This window comes from Papio anubis, unplaced genomic scaffold (genome assembly GCF_008728515.1).
Source record: "Papio anubis isolate 15944 unplaced genomic scaffold, Panubis1.0 scaffold144, whole genome shotgun sequence".
NCBI lineage: Eukaryota > Metazoa > Chordata > Mammalia > Primates > Cercopithecidae > Papio > Papio anubis.
In genome coordinates, this window is record NW_022161403.1 from 7,393 (window position 1) to 31,571 (window position 24,179).

Here is a 24,179-nt window from a genome sequence, read left to right on the forward strand (position 1 = left end):
AGGGACACAGGAATTACTTTAAGTACCGCAGTAGCCAGCCACATGTGAGACACACTGGCTAATGTCCATCTCTAGTTGCAGGGGAGGTAGGGAAATTGCATAAAACTAAAAAGGGAAGGAGGGGAATGGTTTGAAAGGTTGTTGTATGAGTGTACTTATAGCATCTGCCACCAACAATCTCTTTAGCTTCTCTGCATGTGTATATGACTTTTGGGCAATACTGTTTCCTGGAAAATTTACCAGGCTTCCAGGAGATGGGCTCTAAGACAATTTTATGAGCAAGTAACCACATAAGCCTGGACAATTTTGGCTCTTAGCTCTTGGCTCCTCTGTTCTGATCAATTCATCTCCCTTAACCTAATGTCTGCAGCCTCAGTTCCTGAAAAATAATATTCCAGGGTGAGAATGCAACACCTTTAATATGGTTTTTGCTGCTAAGCTACCATTCATTTTCACTCCAAGGCCTCTTAAAGGATGGTGCTGGAAAAGCCCTTGGGCAACAATTTTATCTCTTTCTGAAGTTGCACTTAGAAACCTCTGCTTGTACCGGTACCTTTTTGTATATAGAATCAGCTGGCTTTTGTCAACCCTGCAGAGTTCCAAATTGTAATATTCTCAGTCAATTTACATTGCAGGACACTAGCAAATGCGCCTCTTTTGAACATGGCTGCTCTCCTTTGCATCTCTACCTATAAACTGTCTAGATTCAGTGTGAATGTCTCTCTGTGTATGGTAGTATATTTTTGAAAGGGGGAAGCATTTAATAATCACTTGGCAATATTCTGAATTTTATTTCCTACCATTCCCACTAATAAAAAAGCCTCAGCTGGCATGGTGGTCAAAGTTTATACGTATAGTGAGCAAGATTTGACCAGCTGTTTTGCAACTGCATATCAAAATGTATCGGCTTTCTAGCCTGAGGTGATTAAATCTTCACTCTCTGTACCAGCATCTCCCCCACAGAGTCAGTTCTGTTTTGAGACTTCGTTACTTGCCATTGCCTTCGGGCTTTAACAATTATTATGTTAGTGAGTATTCTTAGTTGCAAACAAAGCAGTCCACTTTGGTTAGTTTAGCCAGAGAAAGATTCTTTATAGACTACTAGGTCACTCAAGAATCATTGCAGAGGTGAAAGTACCAGCTTCTAAAGCTACTATGTGGAAACCGGGTCAAGTTATGTGGCAGTGTTTCTTTGAGAAAAACACCAATCAATACTTTTGCCCCTCGGGACTAAATAGTACTGTGAAACCCTGTATGACAGTACTATATAGCATCCACTGTTGGGGGGGAAAGCAGTTCCCATGATATGGACACTGTGCCACTTTGAGTTTACACCTGGCTTGAATGCAGGGTAAATACCTGGATCATAGCTGCAAAGGAATCCAGGAAAGTGAGTTATCTAACTTGAGTCTTCAGAAGATGAGCAACACAAGGAGGGATCTGGTCAAAATGGAAGCAGAATGCTCGAGAGGCTGGGCCTCCATACATGATGCTTCTCCACTACAGAATCATCAACTGAATCTCCAGTTTCAAACCCATCACGACACCCTTAGGTAATCTTCAACATTTTGAAACAGCAACCCCACTCTTACCTTTGCTCTGTGAAGTAAAAATGTAAGTTTCTGACAGTTTCAATGTGAAACATAATGGCAAACTTAATATTCCTCAAAAAACAGCTGTTTGGAAGACAAAGAATGTAAGAGCTGGCCAGTCTTTATGGGGAATAAAAGTAGAACCAATGTTAGTTGTGACAAATATTAGTAATGTGACAGGTTAATAAATAATTAGGGTTCAGGGCATACAGAAAGGTTCTGTGCTATTGTTGCAAGTCTTTTGCAAATCTAAAATTATTCTAAAATAAAAAGTTCATTTAATTAAAAAAATGAAAAAAAAACAGTCAATCAGAAATGCAAAGAGACTCAAACTCTCAAGGCAAATTGCAAGTACACTTATACAAAGCACATCATTGGTCATTTATATTTGTCCTTCATCTATTTGTATCACATTTATTTTAAACAGAAATTTGGAAAGAAAGATAGTATTGTCTCTCCCTCCTTTTTCTATATCATATATATGTATTATGTAGAAAGACACATGCCCATGTGTGTATGTTTATCGACCCATATATTTACTACTATTTTGTATGGATTGCTATTTGTGTGTATATTTAACCACTTAATAAATTTTTACCTTGCTTTCATAGTAAAAACTAGAATCTCAAAAAAAATTGGCCTCAAAATGAGATAGGATATTTTTTCTTGTGAAGGAATAGATTCTAGAAATATTTACCAATCTTTATTATCTAGAGCTTGCTATTTATTGTGCCTGCTGTTTGCAGGTAAAAAAATACATTAGAACTCTTTCCAGGGCTTACATAAACTATGATGATTTATTTATCAAAAAATGACAAAAAAGGACATCTTTCTGCATTTGCAGTGTATTGAGAGTTAAATTTAAGATGATAACTGTCTCTTTTGCTACTCTAAAATGCCTTTCTGTCTTTTTCTGAGATAAGAATGAAATAAACTAGTAGTTGTGTCTTTGTTTCTACTTAGACTTTTCTTCTTTTTGAGAGCAAGGAACTTAAAATGTTAGCCATCTTTAATATAAATTTTGGGCAAATTCCCAAAGAGGTTATCCAAATATGCTTGCTACAATAATTTCAGGTGTGGGTTCACACAGTTATCTCGGGAATTCTGAGTCAATGGGCGACAGCTGTGCTGTTACTAGCCTGACTGCTCTCCATGGTTGATAGTGGGCTTTGTTAGCTGCTCCAGACACAATGTCATGGATTAATTCTTCCTTTCTCCCCACAATTTCTACCACATTTTACTAATAAAATAGTGCAAACTTAGACATGTTTATGAATATATTTCTAAGAATGACAAAATTATTTTTTCCTCAAATATAAAAGGGATTTTACTTTGGTGAAACTTTGCAGACTTTAGTGAATATTTGTTGAAAGATACATGACAGAAATAATCAATAAGAGATATATTAAACATAGGCTCTAACTTCAAAAAGAATGTGTGGAACTTATGGAATAATGGCATATTATAGCTAATAAGGATCAAACATTGCCTGGCCCTGTGCTAACTGCTATAAGGTATTATCTACCATTTCCCACAAACATTTTCTAAGACAAGTGTTATTATCCCCTGTTATTTATAGATAACGTAACTGAGATTTATAGAAGTTAATTAAGGTAGACATAGTAGTTCTCAACCCTGTCAGACCCAATTATTCATTTTTATGTAAAATAATTCATAATGACCCATTTTATGCTGAAACAAAGTAATGTATGACTTAACCTATATAGATATAGTTTGAAAAATCCGTATAATGTTCCAACCTAAAATGAAGAAGAACTAAAAGTATTCTAACATGTATTTTAACGTGTAAGGGCTTGGCTACAACTACCCTAGAATACATAGTAGACACAGGTTTTCACAGTTGATAGAATTAACATGAATATGACCATTTCAAATGCACACTGATACAAACACTATAAATGCCGTAGTTCAAACACTATAGTTCAAATGCTTTGTGTAGTTTCGACATGGGTGATGTAATTTTTCAAAATGGAAAACAAGCCTTGGTGAATTTCTTAACAGCAGCAACAACAAAACCTTCTTTGATTAGTGATTGACATGCTAGTTCCTTTCCAGCACATTTCAGTGTCTAGTAAACCACGCAAAAGACATGGTGTTTCTACCTAAAAGAATTACATCCTGAGCTAAGATGATTATCAATGAGTTAAGCAATTTCCCTAATGCCTGATGGGTCATTTTAAATCATGCACACTGTCCTGTACATAGTGGGGTATCCAAATCTCTAGCCTGTTCCACTGAATGCCAGTAGAGTAGTGTCCTTGAATGTTCGTGAAAACCAAAAATGTCCCAGAAATTCATAAAATGCTCTGTGTTGAAAACTCCTATGTTAAGTAGAAACAGTGGTGCTACAATTCACATATAGGCCTGTCAGGTTCAAATATTATTCTTGTATGTGCCGTAGTATTTTGCCTTATAAGTTAATGAAGAGACATTATACTGTTAGGAATTCTTAAATACTTTTTGCACCATGAACCTGTTGGGAAGTCTAGTGAAAACTATAGATGTCTTTTCAAAATGTACCTTTTCATATAAAAAATAAAATTCATAGAATTAAATCAATTATATTGAAACATAGTTTTAGTTTAATGATAGGTACAAATAATATTTTAAGGTTCATAGCACTTATAATGTTATATGTAAATATCTGTGGTTGTATTGATGACAAAAATGCTGTTGTAGTTTGTTGCCTATATTCATAATTGAAAATATAAAGATCTCTTCCTCTCTCTGTATATGTATTTTATGCGTATATATGTATAAAACATGTATTTTATGCATACATATATATAAGACATGTATATAATACATTTATATACATTTTGTGCATGCATATATGCATAAAATACATGTTTTATACATATATCTATATTAATTATAGATAATACAGATATAGATTATATAGAAAGATATCTATATATAGATTATATAGATAATATATAATATGTATATTCTCTGTGTGTGTGTGTGTGTGTATATATATAATATATGTATTTTAATCCAAGTTCAAGAATGCTCAGAACTCATCCATGAACCCTGAGATAAAGCACCTGTACTAGAGGAAATCATGTACAGGATACACAGGGAGCACACAGTTGATCACAACTAAATGGTTCAATAAGTTGTAGGAAAAGTGATATACTATCATCAGTTAACTTGCTGATTCCTAAAGATTGGTTGGTTAACAGGCAGGAAAGCCTAGGGAAGAGTGTATACAAAAATCATAGTGTCAGAAAAGTCCGCAATATGTGTAGGCAATACTAAGTAGCTTGCTTCAACCAAAGAGGGTGGAAGAAACCTGGAAATTAACAACGGACTAGAATGTACAGTTTGTTCTTTAAATCAGAAGGATTTTACTCTAATTCTACTTGATTTAATAATATCTTATGTGTTTACTGGGAGTTTTAGTTTTTCAAGTCCTTCAGAAAACTACTATTGTCATTTTGTAGTCTGTGAAGTCCACATTCTCAACTCCCATTGCAATAAAATTAGCTTTATTTTTATGGTGAAGAATTTTCCAAGCATGGATATTTTTATCAAGATAACTATTGTCAATAGGAAATATGGCATAAGTGAAAATATCACAAGCAAAGATTTCTGACCGATATTTGATTATATCTAAATCAGTTGAAGGAAATAGGATGGAATGGGATTTGATTTTCCCTTATTAACATTATTTAACTTTTCTTCAGTGTATTTGCATTATGTGCCTGCAATATCCCATGGATAGATGCAATGGGTTATCTCATTTATTACGTTGTATATTGTGCCCTTCTAGAATAGATAGAAAGTAAAATACTAACATCAGATGCGATTTAGAGCAGTTTTCAATGGTTGTTAACTTATCCACATTTATTTTCAGTGAGTGTCATAACTCCACAGATCGAATCAAAGTCAGAGTATGGGATGAAGATGATGATATTAAATCCAGAGTCAAGCAACATTTCAAAAAGGAGTCAGATGATTTTCTGGGACAAACAATTGTAGAAGTGAGGACCTTGAGTGGAGAAATGGATGTCTGGTACAACTTAGGTGATTATTTTTTTATCTACTTGAAAACAAGTTAAATAAAACCCTTAAATACCTGTGGCATGCATTATATTCCCATGTAAGTAAATATAACCAATGCCTTTCCAGGACATTCTGTTGGACTTTAGATGATTCATTTCATTGACAAGAAAAGGCTATTCTTTTTTCAACATTATTGAAAGACTTTGATAAATCTGAGGTGAAGAGAGAAAACCCTTTCTAAGAACTACCTAGATGTCTTTTAGAGAAAAATGTTATTGCATTCTTAATTTTTAATGCATGAACTACAGCTTCATAAACCTTTGCCAAATATGTGGGAAACAAATACTCTATTATTTAATGCTGTTTGACTTATTTCCTTCTTGTCCATTGATGGAATTTTGGCAATGAAGGAAAAATGTATTTTGAATTGCTTTCGAATGATAGTAGAAAAGTAGGCTTTAGTTGACAAAGCCAAGCAAATATGTGAACTCATGCGGACTCTCATGATGAAGATATTGAGAAGGTGATTAGCTGGAATGCTTTAAAAAATTATTATGGAACCAGAAATTAAAGAAGGTAAGTTTTGATTTAACTTTTACTGGAATAGAATAATAACATAGAATTTTCAATGGTGATTTAATAGTAGTAAAAATATATGAGGCACCTCAGTTTCTGCAAAGGCACGATCTGAAGATGTCTTAATCATATCCTATAAAGTGTTTTAATTAAACTTTTGAGGGCTGGCTGGATATGAGTTAAATAGTTGACACATTCCGCAGGTTAAAAAGAATTACCACTTAGGATACCAACATATGTTAACAGATTAAAAAGTGCTTTTGACTTTAAAAAATAATCTGCATACTTTTAGTAATGAAATAATTGGCATACTAAAAGGAGAAGGTCACATAAAATTCATGAAACTCTAGATTACAGAATAATGCAACAAAAGAAAGATATTTAATTTATCTAAACACAGATGATTCAAGTTAAACTAAGAACTAATTATCAAAACTATTGTAAGAAATCTTCCTTAAAGAAGATTGGTACTCTTATGGATTGGAGTAGAATTTTTACCTCTCCTATAATGATCCACCCCCCCAAAGCTTGTTTTAACTATTAAATGACTTCATATATGAAAATAGAGATACTAACTGAGGGTAAATTTCAGGCCATTAACTCTGTGGAACATTCACTAATTATTTCTTTATGAAAGAGGTTTATCTTTATATGGACTTTTTTTTTCTGTAATACGTTAACATTTTCTTGGGTTGAGGCAGTAAAGTTGTAAGTCAGAACAGAAATTTCTCCAATTTATTCTTTTAACAAAACATATATGAGTGCCTAGCACAGTGGCTCACACCTGTAATCCCAACATTTTGGGAAGTCGAGAAGGGAGGATTGCTTAAGGCCACGAGTCTGAGTTCAGACTGGACAACATAGGGAGACCCATCTCTACCAAAAATTTGAAAAATATTCTCCAAGCATGGTGCCATGTGCCTGTAGTCACAGCTACTCTGGAGGCTGAGGCAGGAGGATCACTTGAGCCCAGGACACTGAGGCTGCAGTGAACTAAAAGATTATGTCACTGCACCCCAGCCTGGGTGACAGTGAGACCTTGTATATAAATAAAAAAACAAAGAAGAAGAAGAAGAAGTAGAACCCAAAAAACCATGTACCAGTATATATTCAGGAACTTGCTGAGGAATTTGAATATGCTGCTATTAGTAGAATCAGCCATTCAGCTCTTATGCTGAAACTGTCCTTCAGTCTATGAGATGAAAATATGATGAAACACAATATTGTAAGTCTGTACCTACTCACCCTCAGTACGTTTTTGTCCTCACTGCTGATGTTTAACCTTTGAGAGAGAGAGAAAAAGAGAGAGTGTGTACAGGTTTTACCTTTTTCAGCTTTGTGTAAAATCCCTGAATACCTTCTATCCAAACAAATAACCTGTTTCTATTCTTGATACAACCTTTCTCATCACTTAAAATTCATTCTACTACACAAAGGAAGTTTTGACCAAAAGCCTTGGGTGTCCACGCGGAGCCTGCTTCCCAAAGATCCTTTGGGATGATAACAGTCAAAAATCAAAGAACCAACAAATTTCCCCTGGAGTTCTGGAAAGAGGTGTGTGACCAAAAAGACCCTAGGTCTTGCATTTCTCTTGGCCCCAGCAGAGAATTTTAATATTTGTTGAGAATCAACTCCCTCTCAGCCAGTAGGAAAATCACTTATGATCCTGGCACTTAGAAGGGAAGAATCTTTGTAACACAAATGACTATTAAAGAATAAAAGTGAAAAGTCATCAGACGTTCCATAAGAGGGACGCCATCTTCATAATTTAACTGTACCTTATATGGCTAAAGGTACAACTATGTTTAGAAAGAGGGCCAGTTTAAGTCCTCTGCACTGACTTTGTGTCACTTACCTAAATCCTATTTTCATTTGTGAAATGGGTCAGATTGCCAGAAATGGGTCTTGAACTTAGGACCCCCCCGCTACAATCACAGCCTAGAAGTTTATGCCTTTATTTATCTCAGAGCTATTGATCAGTTCATACTGAACACATACATACATTTTATGGCTAAATTGACTATACATTGTTTCCATTCAAATAAACAGTCTAACACTTATAAATTAGCCTAGGTTATAGACTGTCGGTCTTTATAAATCACTGACAATGAAAACTATTAGCAGCATTTTTTTATTAACCAGAACTTTGGCTCATCTTTTCAAGTACAGAAAGAAAAGAAACCAAGTAGTGACAGCTTTCAGACAAAATAATTTCCTATTTATACACCATTTTTCTTAATTTTGATTGCCAAATAACTTATTTAATTTCATTGTATAAATGGATCAAGTACACAGAAATATATATGAGAATGGCAGGGTCTTCTGATTAGTTTTTTTTTTATTTGGAATATCTATAAGATAGTTGACAATTACAATAACATAATAGGCAAATATCTTAAATTGTATTTAGGGGAATCATGGTTACTGTTTTCTGTTTTTAAATAGAGATGGGGTCTCACTATGTTAGACAGGGTGAAGTGCCCTGGTGTGATCATAGCTTAGTATAACCTCAAACTCCTGAGTTCAAGACATCCTCTCCCTCAGCCTCCTAATTAGCTAAGACTGCAGGCAAGCACCAACACACCTGCCTAATGAAAAAAAAAAGTGTAGAGACTAGATCTTGTTATGTTGCCTAGGTTGGTCACAAACTCCTAGCATTAAGTGATACTCCCACCTTGGCTTCCCAAAACAGAGATTATAGGCAAGACCTACCACATGCGGTCTCATTATGGTTACTTAACAAGCAACTCTGACTCAGAAAAATAGTTTTTAGCTACTTAAGTCTTTTTTTTTTTCAAAACTTTTGAGAGGTCATATGAGAAAAACATTATTGTCAGACATGACTGACAAATTCCTTTTTTGCTTTATCAGAGAAAAGGACAGATAAGTCAGCTGTATCTGGGGCCATACGATTGAAAATCAATGTGGAGATAAAAGGAGAAGAGAAGGTTGCTCCGTATCATATTCAATATACCTGTTTACATGAGGTAAATAAATGGAATTTTACTAATAAAAAATATAAAAAATGTTCTTGATTATGGATTATAAAACAGAATATTTGGTTTTAAAAATCACTGAATTTGTAGAGTGGTTCCTGGAGTTCTGACTCTATACTGCAGCAGGCGATATACTAAGATATCATAAATTCTATGTATTGTATTACCCCTGATGAACTTGTCATCTAATGAGAGTTTAGAACAAGCCTGTGAGGCAGGTGTGAATAGGCAGTAAGATGATAATGCATAAGTGGATACAAAAAAATTACTGTTCTTCCAAAGGGGAAGGAGAGTAATAAAAATATTGATTGAAGAAATGAGTCATGCCACATATTTTGGAAGCATTAAATATGCAGTAGTTTGGTAATGCAGGAGAGGATCAAATCATAATTGTGTTTGAGAACTCCGAGTTAGAGTTCAGATTTTATTGAAGATTTAATTAGGACTCTATTTATAACTAGAAACATAAAAATGTGCTGTTTCAATGGCTTTTGGGAGCCAATGTCATAAGCACTTAATTTTTCTTCCTGTTTCTGAGTACAACAAACTGTTTCATACATATTGCACACTCCTCCATGTTAACTTCTCTTTCCACAAACATATGAGTATGGAGAGAATAAGATGTGGTTACTCACCCAAAAGGTAGGGCCTAGTTGGCTTAGAGAGAGGTATGTACCATCCAACATCAATCAAAAGCAAAGTTTCACCAGTTCCCTTTTGTGTCTCAGTATAGAAGCACAGGTAAATCGTCTTGCGATTCGATCGAATGTTTGTCACTGAGAGGTTAGTTAGAAGTGTCACTGGAGACTTTCTCTGATGCAAATAATACTTGTCTCATATCAACAAATAGGTGAAGCTGAGGAATGTACTCTTCTTCATGTTTTTCAAAGTAACAAAGTACATTCCTCAGAAAAAGACAACTGAAAGGTAGCTTTACTTTTTTACATATTATTTTTTTCTAAATATATTCATGAAAACTTATGCATTTAAATAGACCCCATTTTACTAAAAAAGAAATGAGGAACAGTGTTCAAATTGTGTGAATATCACACAGTAATTAGGTATATGACCTAGGTTTATTTCATAATCACAGTTTTGTGGTCAGTGATATCATTCCCTCATGAGAGATGGTTCATTTTTCAGACCAAGAAAAAGAAATCCCTTGAACTGGCATGATGAAGAATTCTGGCCTTAAAGTGTGCGTACCATCAGAGAAATAGCAGTACACTTCACTTTACAGAGTATTTTCTACTGGCCCAAGAACCAGAAAGAACCGAAATCTAAGAAAAAGTTCTTCAGTTTACCCTGGCTTCATCAAAGTAGCAGTTGCTAAGCTTAGAAGCAAAAAGGAATTGAGACTAGTAATTTTATATCACTCCAAAATTCTTCAACATTCACTTTCAGCCTCATGTCATTGCCCTTACTCTTACCATTTTGCAGCCCAAACCCTTTAGTATCATTTACAGAGCTAAATTTTGCCTTAACATAGTCAAAATCACATTATTCATCCAAGGCACCATAATTTACTCAGAATCCCTGAATGCAAAATATGCTCCATCATGTAGAAATGATTTCATGCAAAAACGCTTCCTTCTGCAAATGGTTTGGTATGTACAAATATTTGAATCATTGATTCCGTATAGACCCACCCCACTTTACTGCCTAAAGTACCTTAGGAAGGTATTTTATCACTTTGAACATGAATATGGGTACATTCTTCGGCCTCATCTCCTGTTTTTTGATGTAAGACAAGTATCATTTGCGTCAGGGACTCGCCAGTGACACCTCTAACTAACCTCTCAACTGCAGAGTAATAGAATCTAATTCTGAGAGTGGAACTCGGCGATGTGTGTTTTAATAAGCCTTCCAGATGATTCTCTTTAAAGTTTGCGAACCAATGTCTTATTCGCTGAGGAAACTAAAGCCTTGACAAGGTTACAAAGCCTGTTACTGTCAAAGACCCATCCAGAGCTATTATGACATCTTGTCTTAAATATCAAACTACGTCCTTTCTTCCCATATTTATATCAGTGCTTTTACCCAGGCAGAAATCAAAGCAGATTTTGCATAAAAGATGAATTGAGTTAGAATGAAAATTCGAGGTATTCCTATTGCTTGCAGATGCTGATGAAACATTAGAGGCAATGACAGTGCAAGTGCATTTTACTGAAAGTTTTAGTTAAATATTTCTGGCCTATTCTGAGGAATCACTGAACAATTAAAAACCACTTGCTTTTAGAATCTGTTCCATTACTTGACTGAAGTGAAATCTAATGGTGGAGTGAAAATCCCAGAAGTCAAAGGGGATGAAGCCTGGAAGGTTTTCTTTGATGATGCTTCCCAGGAAATAGTTGATGAATTTGCTATGCGTTATGGAATTGAATCCATTTATCAAGCTATGACGTAAGTACTACAGAACATTTACGTGGTCAATATCTCTATTAAAATATGAAGAAAGAAAGGAGCATTCATCTCACTTCTAATTCAAATGAAACTGATTAAAAAGAGGATTATATTTCACTGTGCATGTTTGATGCTGACTACTCACTCTTACAGCTGTAAAATATTAATGACTTGGTAATTCATTACCACCATCCTCCAATCCTTGTTCTATTCTCCGAGTGTGGTTCCTTGACAAATAGTATCAACAGCACCTGGCAACTTAGCAATGCAAATTATCCACCCCATCCCAGACCTACTGAATCAGAAACTCTGAGGGTGGAATCCAGCAACCTATGGTTCAGCAAGTCTTCCAGGTAATTCTTATATACTTCAAAGTTTGAGAGTCAACGACTTACTCCATATCTGAGGTAACTAAAGTCCTGGTTTGTCCAAGGTCACAAAGCCTGTTAGTGAGAGAGACAGATCCAGAGCTAGTATGGTGTCTTGTTCCAAATATTAGAATATGTCTTTCCTTCTCATATTTATAGCAGTACTGCTAATTCAGTAAAACAAAGATTTATTTAGCACTCATAGAACCCAAACCGTATGAAAAGTGTGATGCCACAGAAATGACTTATTATAATTTCAATGAGGATTCAGAACTGAATTTCAGTAAGGGTTTAGTTATGAACAGAAGTATTCGTTACTTCCCCGTAATTTACTTTTTGAGACCTGGTCTAAGTTTATAAGTGCAAGTGGTTCAGATATATACCAGGTGTAATATGCAAATTATTTATATGCATATATTAGATGACTTTTTTCATATTAACAACAAGATCTCGTTTTCATGTGAACTGAATAGATACTGGCTCAGATAATCAGTCAATTTCAATCATCTTAATGATGAATGAAGACTGGGCCAAAATCAGTGTTCCTTTCTTTTTTTTTTTTTTTTTTTTTTAAATATACTATAAGTTCTGGGGTACATGTGCAGAATGTGCACGTTTGTTACATAGGTATACATGTGCCATGGTGGTTTGCTGCACCCATCAACCCGTCATCTACATTAGGTATTTCTCCTAATGCTATCCCTCCCTTATCCCCCCACCCCCCGACAGGCCCCAGTGTGTGATATTCCCCTCCCTGTGTCCATGTGTTCTCATTGTTCAACTCTCACTTTTGAGTGAGAACATGCAGTGTTTGGTTTTCTGTTCTTGTGTTAGTTTGCTGAGAATGATGGTTTCCAGCTTCATCCATGTCCGTGCAAAGGATATGAACTCATCATTTTTTATGGCTGCATAGTATTCCATGGTGTATATGTGCCATGTTTTCTTTATCCAGTTTATCATTGATGGACATTTGGGTTTGTTCCAAGTCTTTGCTATTGTGAACAGTATTGCAATAAACATACGTGTGCATGAGTCTTTATAGTAGAATGATTTATAATCCTTTGGGTATATACCTAGTAATGGGATTGCTGGGTCAAATGGTATTTCTAGTTCTAGATCCTTGAGGAATCGCCACACTGTCTTCCACAATGGTTGAACGAATTTACACTCTCACCAGCAGTGTAATAGCATTCCTATTTATCCACATCTTCTCCAGCATCAGTTGTTTCCTGACTTTTTAATGATCGCCATTCTAACTGGCATGTGATGGTATCTCACTGTGGTTTTTATTTGCATTTCTCTAATGACCAGTGATGATGAGCTTTTTTTCATATGTTTCTTGACTGCATAAATGTCTTCTTTTGAGAATGGTCTGTTCCTATCCTTTGCCCACTTTGTAATGAGGCTGTTTGGTTTTTTCTTGCAAATTTGTTGAAGTTATTTGTAGATTCTGGATATCAGTCCTCTGTCAAATGGATAGATTGCAAAAGTCTTTTCCCATTCTGTAGGTTGCGTGTTCATTCTGATGATAGTTTCTTTTGCTGTGCAGAAACTCTTTAGTTTAATTAGATCCCATTTGTCAATTTTGGCTTTGTTGCCATTGCTTTTGGTGTTTTAGTCATGAAGTTTTTGCCCATATCTATGTCCTGAATGGAATTGTCTAGGTTTCCTTCTAGGGTTTTTATGCTTTTAGGTTTAATGTTTAAGTCTTTAGTCCATCTTGAGTTAGTTTTTGTATAAGGTGTAAGGAAGGGATCAGTTTCTGTTTTCTGCATATGGGTAGCCAGTTTTCCCAACACCATTTATTAAATAGGGAATCCTTTTCCCATTGCTTGTTCGTGTCTGGTTTGTCAAAGATCAGATGGTTGTAGATGTGTGGTGGTATTTCTGAGGTCTCTGTTCTGTTCCATTGGTCTATATATTTGTTTTGGTACCAGTACCATGCTGTTTGGGTTACTGAAGTCAGGTAATGTGATGCCTCCAGCTTTGTTCTTTTTGCCAGGATTGTTTTGGCTGTGCTGACTCTTTTTTATTCTATGTGAAATTTAAAGTAGTTTTTTTCTAATTCTGTGAAGAAAGTCAATGGTAGCTTGATGGGGCATACTTCCCAAAGTAATTGATGGATTCAGTGCTATCAGTGTTTCTTTTCAAAGTTTGCTGTTCATAGCCCTTAATCTCTAATCATATTTCTAGAACAACATAATGTAAGCATGAATGATAATTACTGATAGAGAAATTGTGCATGCTTTTCCAGTACATAGAATGTCCTTATGCTAAATAATAAAGATATATAGATTCTTAGACATGAAAACAAAGAAACCTTAGAGATCTCCCGATAGAACCTCCCTCTCAAATCTGGAAACTTTGTGATTGGTTCCCTGACTGATGGTTACCATCCCTTTGTTTGTCCACATCCAGTAACAGGGAGCTCACTACTTTGGAGGGAGCTTGTTTTATAATTGATCAACCATAAAGGAGTCCATGACTTTGATATCTGTTCCATCCTATGCCAAAGGCTATGATTCAGAACACCTAGTATAAAGTCACAGCACAATTAAAATGCAACTATGATGAACAGTCTAAGGGAAATGAATTGTTCTGCCTAAAGAAAGGTAGGTAGGTTAAAAAATCAAAAGAACCTGCTGCTGGATAGAATCCCATTAAAAGAAAAGATTAGGTTACATTTATTCCAAAATATCTCTGGGAGCTGATGTTAGATTCGTTCATTTCCATCTTTTCTGTGTTCTAAGAAACATAGTTATGTGAATATAGAAAAATGCTAAGTATGTATCACGTAGATGGTTGAAAAGAGGAGAATTAGCCCTTCCTTATTTTATTACATTGTATAATGTGGTAAATCTTGCCTCTTAATCTAAGTAAAAGATAAGTATTTTTAAAAAATATTTTCGATATTTATTTGCAAGTGACCTGCAGGTAAATTGTGTCTTATTGTATTTACAATTCTCAGGAAAGGCAAAAACTTCTATTCACACTAGACAACTGTGTAAAAGCTGGGGTTGGCATTTTTTTTTTTTTTTCTGTAAAGGGCCATGTAGTAAATATTTTGTAGTTGTACCAGTCTCTGTTACACTGCTTAGCTCTGCAGTATTAGTGCAAAGGAGCCATAGATATGAAGTAAATAAATGGAAATGGCTGTGTGCTGATAAAACTTTATTTTAAAAAACAGAAACTCAGGATTTGGTCAGGGTTTGGCATGAGGGCCTGAGGGTCATAGATTCACTGGTCTACGGAGTGAAAACAAGGCAGATAGAAATAAAAAAAAAGAATGCCTTAGGTTTTGTGATTCATTGACAATTACACTTCAGTGACAATAATGTGGTAGATTATGTGTACTTTTGGTTATACATTTGATTTAAAAACATTTTTATGTATCACATGTTTCTTTTAGCCCTAAATACTTACCATGACAACCCCAATGTTTTTCCCAGCTTAGCAAAACTGTAGATAGGCTTCTTTCTACCTCTATTGCCCTGAGGTCCATCTCCTCCCAGCTGTTGCAGATTCCAAATGACCTAAACCCACAGGCCCCTGACCTCCTTTCCCTTAGAGCATTTACTTTGGAAAACTTACAGTTGTAAATTCTTTCTCTGTTCCTTTGAGATTTAATTTTTAAAAAATAAAAAATAAAAACCCTTGCCTGATCTTGTCCCTGTTGCAGTAACCTTAATAAAAATTCCCTTGTCTAATTAACTTTGATGCAATTTTTGCTTTGTCAGTACAAAATTTTCCATTACTTTGCCAGAAGAAAAAAATTCTGTTGACAATCTGATTAATCCTAAGGAAATTACTACCAACATAGATACAATCTCTGTTGTACCAATAAAGATTTTATGAATACCAATATTATTTATTGGTATTCATTAGTTATTAGAAATTACTGTTTTTGTACAAAAATATACATGTACTCATTTTATCTTAATCTGTTAATATAATTGTAATCTGTAATTATATCCAGGAAAGATAATAGAATGGAACAGCATAGGAGTACACTTGAATTCTATTCCAGGACTTACAAATTGAAATTTTGAAGAGAGGAATCATATCTTTCATCACTGTTTTACAAGAAGTTCCCTTGCTGCATGATAGAAACTCAATACATATTTGCAATTGAGTGAATCAGAGGCAGAAGTTGTTTATCAGAATTCCATTTATTTTTGCCTTCTCCTGGTGTGTTTCTAGATGCCAGAGTTTTTCAGTTGCCAAAAACAAAGTGAAAATGAAAAGTTTAATTGAGCTGATAGAGGGTTCTATGTCACCATTTATGTTGTAATAGGGGTGAGAGCACACTACATTTATTGATCATTTTTAAAAATTTGAGGAAGTTTCAGAGTACTGACTTTTTTTTTCAATCAGGAGTTGAAATACAGCTTTCAGAGATAGTTTCCACCATATTTTTAAAATGATCCTTTTGCAATTGAACTGTAACTTGAGCCCTAAGCTATTGCTGGTCAAGGACTAACTCAACTGAAAAAAAAAAAAAAAAAAAAAAAAACTGTTTATAAATACATCTATCTTCTAATTTAAACCGGTTGACTAATGAATCTGTATTTTTCTGTTGTTCTGAAACCTCGTGTCAAGGAACAACAACAATAAAAGTAATCGGAAAGCCAACCAACCAACTAATGAAAGAACAACAAAACCTAGAACGCAACATTTGAAGCCTGTCTCAGAATTAGTTCCTCTTAATTCTTAAAAAAAACAAAATTGGAAAACTCAGCTCTAAGGAAGAAATGGTATCTTGTCTGTGTAGTAAGGATACTTACCAGTTTTGAAAAAGACAAAACTCCTTAAATCTGTGGATTTTCCTAGACACCATTTGATCAAAAACAGAAATCAAATTGTACTTTCTTTTGATATTTAAATACTCTTTAGGGTTAGCCAGATCCCCAGGTAACTTCATAATCTTCCTCTTTTATTAGAGATTTCTTGGTTTCTTTTGAGCACATTCCCATTTCTTTGAAGATGGATTTGGAGAAGAAGTTAATAAGGAGAAGTATGTTTTAAGTCATAGTCTGGTAGTACACTATTGAATTTTTCTCCTGTGAATTTCTCATCAGACAAAAGAGTCTGAAACTATTTTGCTGGTAAACCTAAGCATTAGGACTGAACGTCCCAGTGCTCCAGGTTACCGCCAGCTTACTATAAAGCACTCCTCTTTCCACATAATATTTTCTGTGAGGGTACCAATTATTAGCCCTACCCATTACATAAAAATGACCCTTTGTTCTGGAGCCTGCATCAGTAGGAGAGGGATTGCAGTTTTCCTGTTTGGACAGGTGATTGATTAAGGACCTGAAGAATTTGTTCCCACATGGCAAATGCAACCATCCATCTAAAATAGTTTTCTAACTAATGACAGTAAGAATGAGAGGCTGTTCCCCTTCTCTAAGGAACACACCATTCCACATATTTTGCATCATGGGGTGAGGCATAGAACTTGTTTCCATCATCAATATTTTGGGAGTTCTTGATGCTTTTCATCAACTGATGCTTCTCATCAATATATGCCTTATATATGTTCCTAATAGTGTTTTGAAAGACTAATTGTTCACAGCTGAACACATCTGGGGAATTTTATATCAGTCATTAAGGATTAAATCATCCTCTGGAGATTATTTCTGTCAAGAAAATACATTTTCTTGAGTGTTTAATTAGTCATTTATTGTAACATGAAGGCTAAGATATCTCACAAAGTCTGAGATTCTGTTAGGCTATGGTTATGCCTCTACAGTACCAAAGGAGAGGAAAGCATTAGGTCAGTGTTTTTTACCTTGATGTGCTTAACAAACAACCTGGACCCTGACATTGGCCATCTTTATCTAATTTATATTTAAATCAGAACTGTTTGGATACAGATTACTTTAAAGTCACCCGTCTGTTTTAACTGCTTGAGCCAAGAGTCTACTTGTAAAAAAAGAGTGCTACTTAACGGCGTCTTTCATTCATTTAAGAAATATTTACTCAGTGCCTATCATGTGCCAGAAATGTTTCTATGGTTACGGCAGTAAGCAAAAAGTCAGTCTAGTTTCCCATGAGCCTCACATTCCAGAAGACGAAATTAATTTATTCAATAGACATTTTCTGAGTATGTAAGTATAAGGACTTACATAGAATGTCTTAGTCTGTGAGGCTGCTATAAAAAAATACCATAAATTGAGTGGCTGATAAACAACAGAAATTTATTTCTTACAGCCCTGGATGCTAGAAGGTCCAAAATTAAGGTGCCATCAGGTTTGGTGTCCGATGAGGGCTATTTCCTGGTTCATTGATGGCTATCTTTTCACTGTGTGCAAGCTTCACATGGCCAAAGGGATGAATGCTCTCTGGGGCCTCTTTCATAAGACAACTAAAATCCCATTCATGAGGGGCTCCCCACTCATGACATAATCACCTCTCAACAGCCTCACCTTGTAATACTACAATCTTGAGTCATAGGTTTCAACAGATGAGTTTTTCATGAACACAACTGTTCAGACCACAGCACAAGGCAATGGGGAAATAGCAGTAAAAGATAGCTCTTGCCTCTAGTAAGTTCCTGATTTAGGGGGAAGAGAATGAAAAAATTAAATAATAACAAACATGGGTGCTGGAAGGGCCTAGGTATAGAGGAAGCAAATCCAAGCACAAATGAGAAGTGTCAGAGAAAGCTGATGGGCAGCCTGAGGGTCCCACCCTTACTTGTCCTTCAACTTCTGTCTTCCTCTAAAATCTGTGCCTTTTATTTATTTTCCAATCACACACCATTGCCCTTGTACTCAAAATCTCCATAATTGCATTCTAGCAACCCATAGCATCTTTGAGAAGCTATGATGTTTTTGGTCAAAGGAGAAGTGACATTTGAGTGTTTGGGTCAGCTTTGTGACAAGAATGAATAAAATTCTAACTTATCATTGATAAGTTAGAATGCTAAGCTGAATTTGGAAGAGCAAATGTGATGAACGTTGTTTTAGTGTATTTGTAACATCAGAAATGCAGATGGTCTTCCCTTTCATTTTGCATAGTATCTCTGAAATTGCTTCTAACAATCTAAGAATCATAATCTCCTTTCGGTACATCTTTCCAATCACCTTCCTCTTCTGTTCATTGATTATTTTTAAACTTTAGATGAAAGGCATTTCTATTCTTTGAAAACCACAAGTTCAGTATGATTTTGGACACCTGTCCCTGAACTGGCATGTGAGCTAGAGGATTGTTTTATTTTTTTGTTCAACAATAGCAAGTAACATTAATCCAGATGTGCTATTTGAAATATATATTAGGCCAATAATATTTTGACAATTAATGGTTAATAACTTTGTAGCAGTTGCTTTAGCCAAAAACTTGCCAGTAACTACCTCATTGTTCACTTTTTAATTTTGTTTAATTGATTGATAAAATTTTATGTATTTATTATATACAACATGATGTTTTGAGGTATATATACATTGTAAAATGATTAAGTCTAGCTAATTAACATATACATTACGTTACATAGTTATTTTTGTCACGAGTACACTTCCAAGCTGTTAGCATTTTTCAAGAATACAATGCATTGTTATTAACTATCGTCACCGTGCTGTACAATAGACACTTCGAACTTATACCTCCTATCCAACTGAAAATTTTTACACTTTGACAAACATCTCCTAACACTCACCCCGCTAGTCAACTCCAGCTCCTGGTAACTACCATTTTATTCTCTAATTCAATGAGTTCCTCTTTTTTTTTTTTTTTTAATATTCCACATATGAGTGAGATGTTCATATAGTATTTGTCTTTCTGTGGCTGGCTTACATCTTTTAACATAATGTTCTCCATTTTTATCCATGTTGTTGCAAATGACAAAATTTCCTTCATTTTTATGGCTGAATTCTATTCCATTGTATATATATACATTTTCTTTATCCATTTACCTGGCAGTGGACACTTAGGTTGATTCCATATCTTGGCTATTGTGAGTAATGCTGCGATAAACATGGGTGTGCGGATATTTCTTGACATACTGATTTATTTTCTTTGGCTATAAGCCCAGTAGTGGAAATAATAAATTGTATAATAGTTCTATTTTTAACTTTTTGAGGAAGCTTCTTACTGTTTTTTGTAATTACTATAATAATTTACATTACCATAGACAGTGTATGAGATTCTCTTTGCTCTACCTCCTTGCCAAGGCTTGCTATCTTTTACCTTTTTTGGTAATAGCCGTTCTAATAGAAGTGAGGTGATTGCTCATTGTGGTTTTAATTTGCATTTCTCTGATGATTAGTGATGTTAAATATTTTTCATGTACTATTGGCCGTTTGTATGTCTTCTTTGGGAAAATGTCTATTCAGATCCTTTGCCCAATTTTTAATCATGTTATTTGTTTTCTTGCTGTTTAATTATTTGAGTTCCTTTTATATTTTTGATATTAACCCTTTATTAAATGTATAGTTGGCAAATTTTTTCTCCCACATTGTAGGGTGGCTCCTCACTTTGTTGACTGTTTCCTTTGCTGTGAAGAACCTTTTTAGGTTAATGCAATCCCATTGTCTATTTTTGCTTTTGTTGCCTTTTTGAGGTTATAGTTAATAACTCATTACACAGACCAATGTCATGCAGTTTTTCCTCTATGTTTTCTTCTAGTAGTTTTATAGTTTTGGGTCTTACATTCAAGTCCTCAATCAATTTTGAGTTGATATTTTATATGGTATGAGATAAGGGTGGGTCAAATTGTATTCTTCTGCATGTGGACATCCAGTTTTTTCAACATCATTTATTAAAGAGATTATCCTTTTCTCATTGTGTGCACTTGGCACTCTCGTTGAAAATCATTTGTCAGTAAATGTGTGGATTTATTTCTGGGCTCTCTACTCTGTTCCTTTAATCTATGTGTCTATTTTTATGTCAGTGCCATGTTTCATTATTTGCAATAAGTATCATCATTTTAGAGTTTATTACTCGAACTTTTCCCATGGAACTAAAATTTCATTTGTTGAATTCTTCTGACACTAACACCATTTACTTGCAAAAGTAAAGTCAAGTGTTCTAATGTTAATAATGCATTGTTTTTAATCATGTCTCTAGAGGAGAATATTAAACATTTCCAGAGATTGCAACAGTACATTTTTACCTTTTTTTTTTTTTTTTTTGAAGATATATTCTCTGGTTTTTGAAGAGGTGGTTTGCAGCACCTCTGAGTCAGTCATTTTTAATTACTGGTTGTACTTTTAATCCTATTTCCACCCTGAGAATAATTTAAGTAGTATTAGAACTGTAGCTGATAAAAGTAAATGATTTTCAATGGATATAGTTAGAAGCAAGAAAAAGTTTGCTTTCGCTGTAACTACACATAAAGAGAGAACCCGCACAAACTCGGAGGCGGACATCTTGCCAAACTGAACATCCTGTAGAAGCCCATTAGCTGAAAGCTCTGCAAAGAGCAAAGATTGCCTCAAGCTGACTTCTGTGTCCAGCGCTTTCTTGTTATTTTTCCTAACCCCTGGCTGCAATAGAATCAAATGTTGATGGTGGAGAGAAGTGATGAATGTAGTTGGACACAGCCAACATGTTATTTATATTCAGAAAGGCATAGCATGTTCGAGCATGTAAGGACTGGATCTTCTAAAAATCCTTTCATTTTGCAGATGGAAAAACTGAATCTAGAAGTGATGAAGTTACTTTTTAAGGTCACAGTAGAGGGCTAGGTTTAGCATGAAGCATCTTTATGCCTTGGTACTTTTAACTCTAAATTGGCCACCCAGATTCCTTCCACCCCTCCGCGTACTATATGGATACATACATACACACACACACACACACACACACACACACACACACACACACACACTTTGCTGACCATTTCTTCAAGGTTTCAAAGGAACGTAGCCACTAATACTGATTCATATTTTTCCTTTTTTAAGAATTGTTTATTTTTCTTTTTTCCTTCAACCATCCAAGAAATGTGTACTTTGATGTACACTACTACCATCTTTATCATATCTGTTGCCTAATCATTTACTATTTAGAGTCATGAAAAGGCAAGTTCAACATAGACTATTGTTTTGGTACTAGGAACTACCTTCTTTAATTTAGCATGCTTTTAATCACAGTTTCTAGAAAAAGATAGGTATTTTTACCAAACTGGGAAAAAAATTATACTCATTGGAATGACCTGAAAATTCTGTTGCTCAGTTTCAGTATTTTATTTTGTAAAATCAGTATCAAATGACTAAGTTTTTAATCTTGGCTCTCAACTGTTTAATTCCCAAGTCACTAGTTATTTCCAACAAGATCATTTTAATATAAGTTCTAAGAGGTGGCAACAAGTCCTAGGTATTATATCTTTAATCTTTAGGTGTATTAAAAAGTGTTTATGACTAAATTTATGAGTCATATTTAAATTTTTGACATATTTATGTTTCCTTTCAATCAAACAACAAAAGTTTTGCTGATTAATTAGCTCATAAGAAAAACTATGGTAATGCTAATTTGTTATTGAAATTGGTAATAAAATATCTAGTGGAAAGAAAAGTAGCATTAAGTGAAATGCTGGGTTTTTCTTATTAGCCTTTTTTGATTTTCACATATTCGCCATTCTCATACCTTTATTTTGCCTTAGGAACTTATGCACCAAGATAATTTCATTAATATCTTTACAATTCTTGATATATTTTATTAAGTAAAATTAAACTGGTATTTATTTTACAGTAATTTTATTATATCATGAGACATGTACTCGTAACTAGAAATTACTTGTCAGTAATACATTTTGAAAGAGAAAAGTCATTTTGTGATTTGTTTGACTTCTTCAACAAAATTCTTGTTCAGTGGTATTTTAGAATATGATAGGTTATACAATTTTGCATTATATACTTCAAAGGTTATGTAGTTTTCTTCAAAAGGAAAATATATAGAAATAAATAATTTAGTGAAACAAGAATACAAAACATTTTAAATTATCTTATTAGTGCTTAAGGTTACAAAGAGACTTAAAATCAACAAAAGGCAAAATTTGAATTAGCAAAATTTAAGATGTATATTTTATATATTTTTTCTGGTTAGTGTAATAAAACGTGTTAATGCTACATTTAAAAATACACAATGTACATTTTTTAAATAACACAAATGTATAATGCCACCCAGAGATAACACTATGATCATATAATTTAGCAGTATTTCCTGCTTGGTATTTGTTTTTGTGTTTTCATGCAGACATATACACATATCTATTTGTGTTTGGTGTGCATGTGTGTGTGTGTGTGTGTTGAGATAGTAAAATGTTTTTATCCTGCTTTTTTTGGCAACTTACAGGGTTTCTTTGAATACATGTTTGCTGACCACCTGGATGTTGTCAGCATCCACCTGCAAACTTTAAACTGAAAGACCAGCCCCTAAAAATTTTCCACTTTCTGCTATTTCTTTGTTCAAATGAAGTACTCTTTTAGACTAGGGAAAAATATTTTTTAGCTTCTATTTGTGGGTTTTCTAAGCATATTTCTTTTTCTGAACAACGTAAACAACCAATAAATTTTGTCTTGCTAAAAGCAGAGCATAAAAGATTCTACATAATCCCCAGGGTATATTGTTCCCAGTGTTCTTCCAGCCCTTTCTTCTAAGTAGCCTCACATCCCATTGCTCATTCCCTATTGTACAGGCAGTATTAGAATCTTGGGAGTTTTGTGCTCTTTAATGGATATAAAGTGAAAAGGTGTGGGAAAGGAGAAACAGCTTTACCTCCTGGGAAGTCCATTAGCATGAAATAGGGAGGGATTGATAGCCTTGCTTGGCAGCAGTCTAGGACCCAGATCTCTGATAAACGGAGCAGACATTGGAAGGTTTCTAGAAATACCCTCCCATTCCTCTCTGGTCAGGTTAGTGTTTTGGGAGTTTATATACTAGCAGTCACTGAATAGTTCCCCATCTAGCCAGCCACTTAAAGTTAGAAAAAGTTCCTTCCAGAAACTGGGAAATCTTTGATTGGTAACCTTCATTTCTAATACTGTTGTGACTTTGCATCCTTTTTGGTTTTCTCGGAAGTTTCCATGGGATGCTTAGAGGGACTGAATCAGATTCAGCTAGCTACCATCCATTATACCCCAGAAATCACCTCAGTTAAATTTTAATCAAAATGTAAAATATTTCTGTCAGCTTTCTAAGAGGAATACTTGCCTAATGCTTTAGAAAATTTAAAATGCTGCTTTCAGCATACTGATTATAAGTAGAATATTATTCGC

General features: G+C 34.6%; 1 protein-coding gene across 1 annotated transcript in view; it reads left to right on the forward strand.

Moving 5' to 3' along the window:
* The first annotated feature begins 4,609 nt into the window (after positions 1 to 4,609).
* Positions 4,610 to 24,179, forward strand: part of LOC116272636 (protein unc-13 homolog C-like) — a 119,284-nt gene continuing 99,714 nt past the window's right edge. The window contains exons 1-3 of the mRNA XM_031661392.1: positions 4,610 to 5,642; positions 9,069 to 9,184; positions 11,433 to 11,596. Of these exons, the coding sequence (XP_031517252.1) occupies positions 5,441 to 5,642; positions 9,069 to 9,184; positions 11,433 to 11,596 (482 nt within the window). The 5' untranslated portion in view covers positions 4,610 to 5,440. The remainder of the gene's footprint in view (positions 5,643 to 9,068; positions 9,185 to 11,432; positions 11,597 to 24,179) is intronic.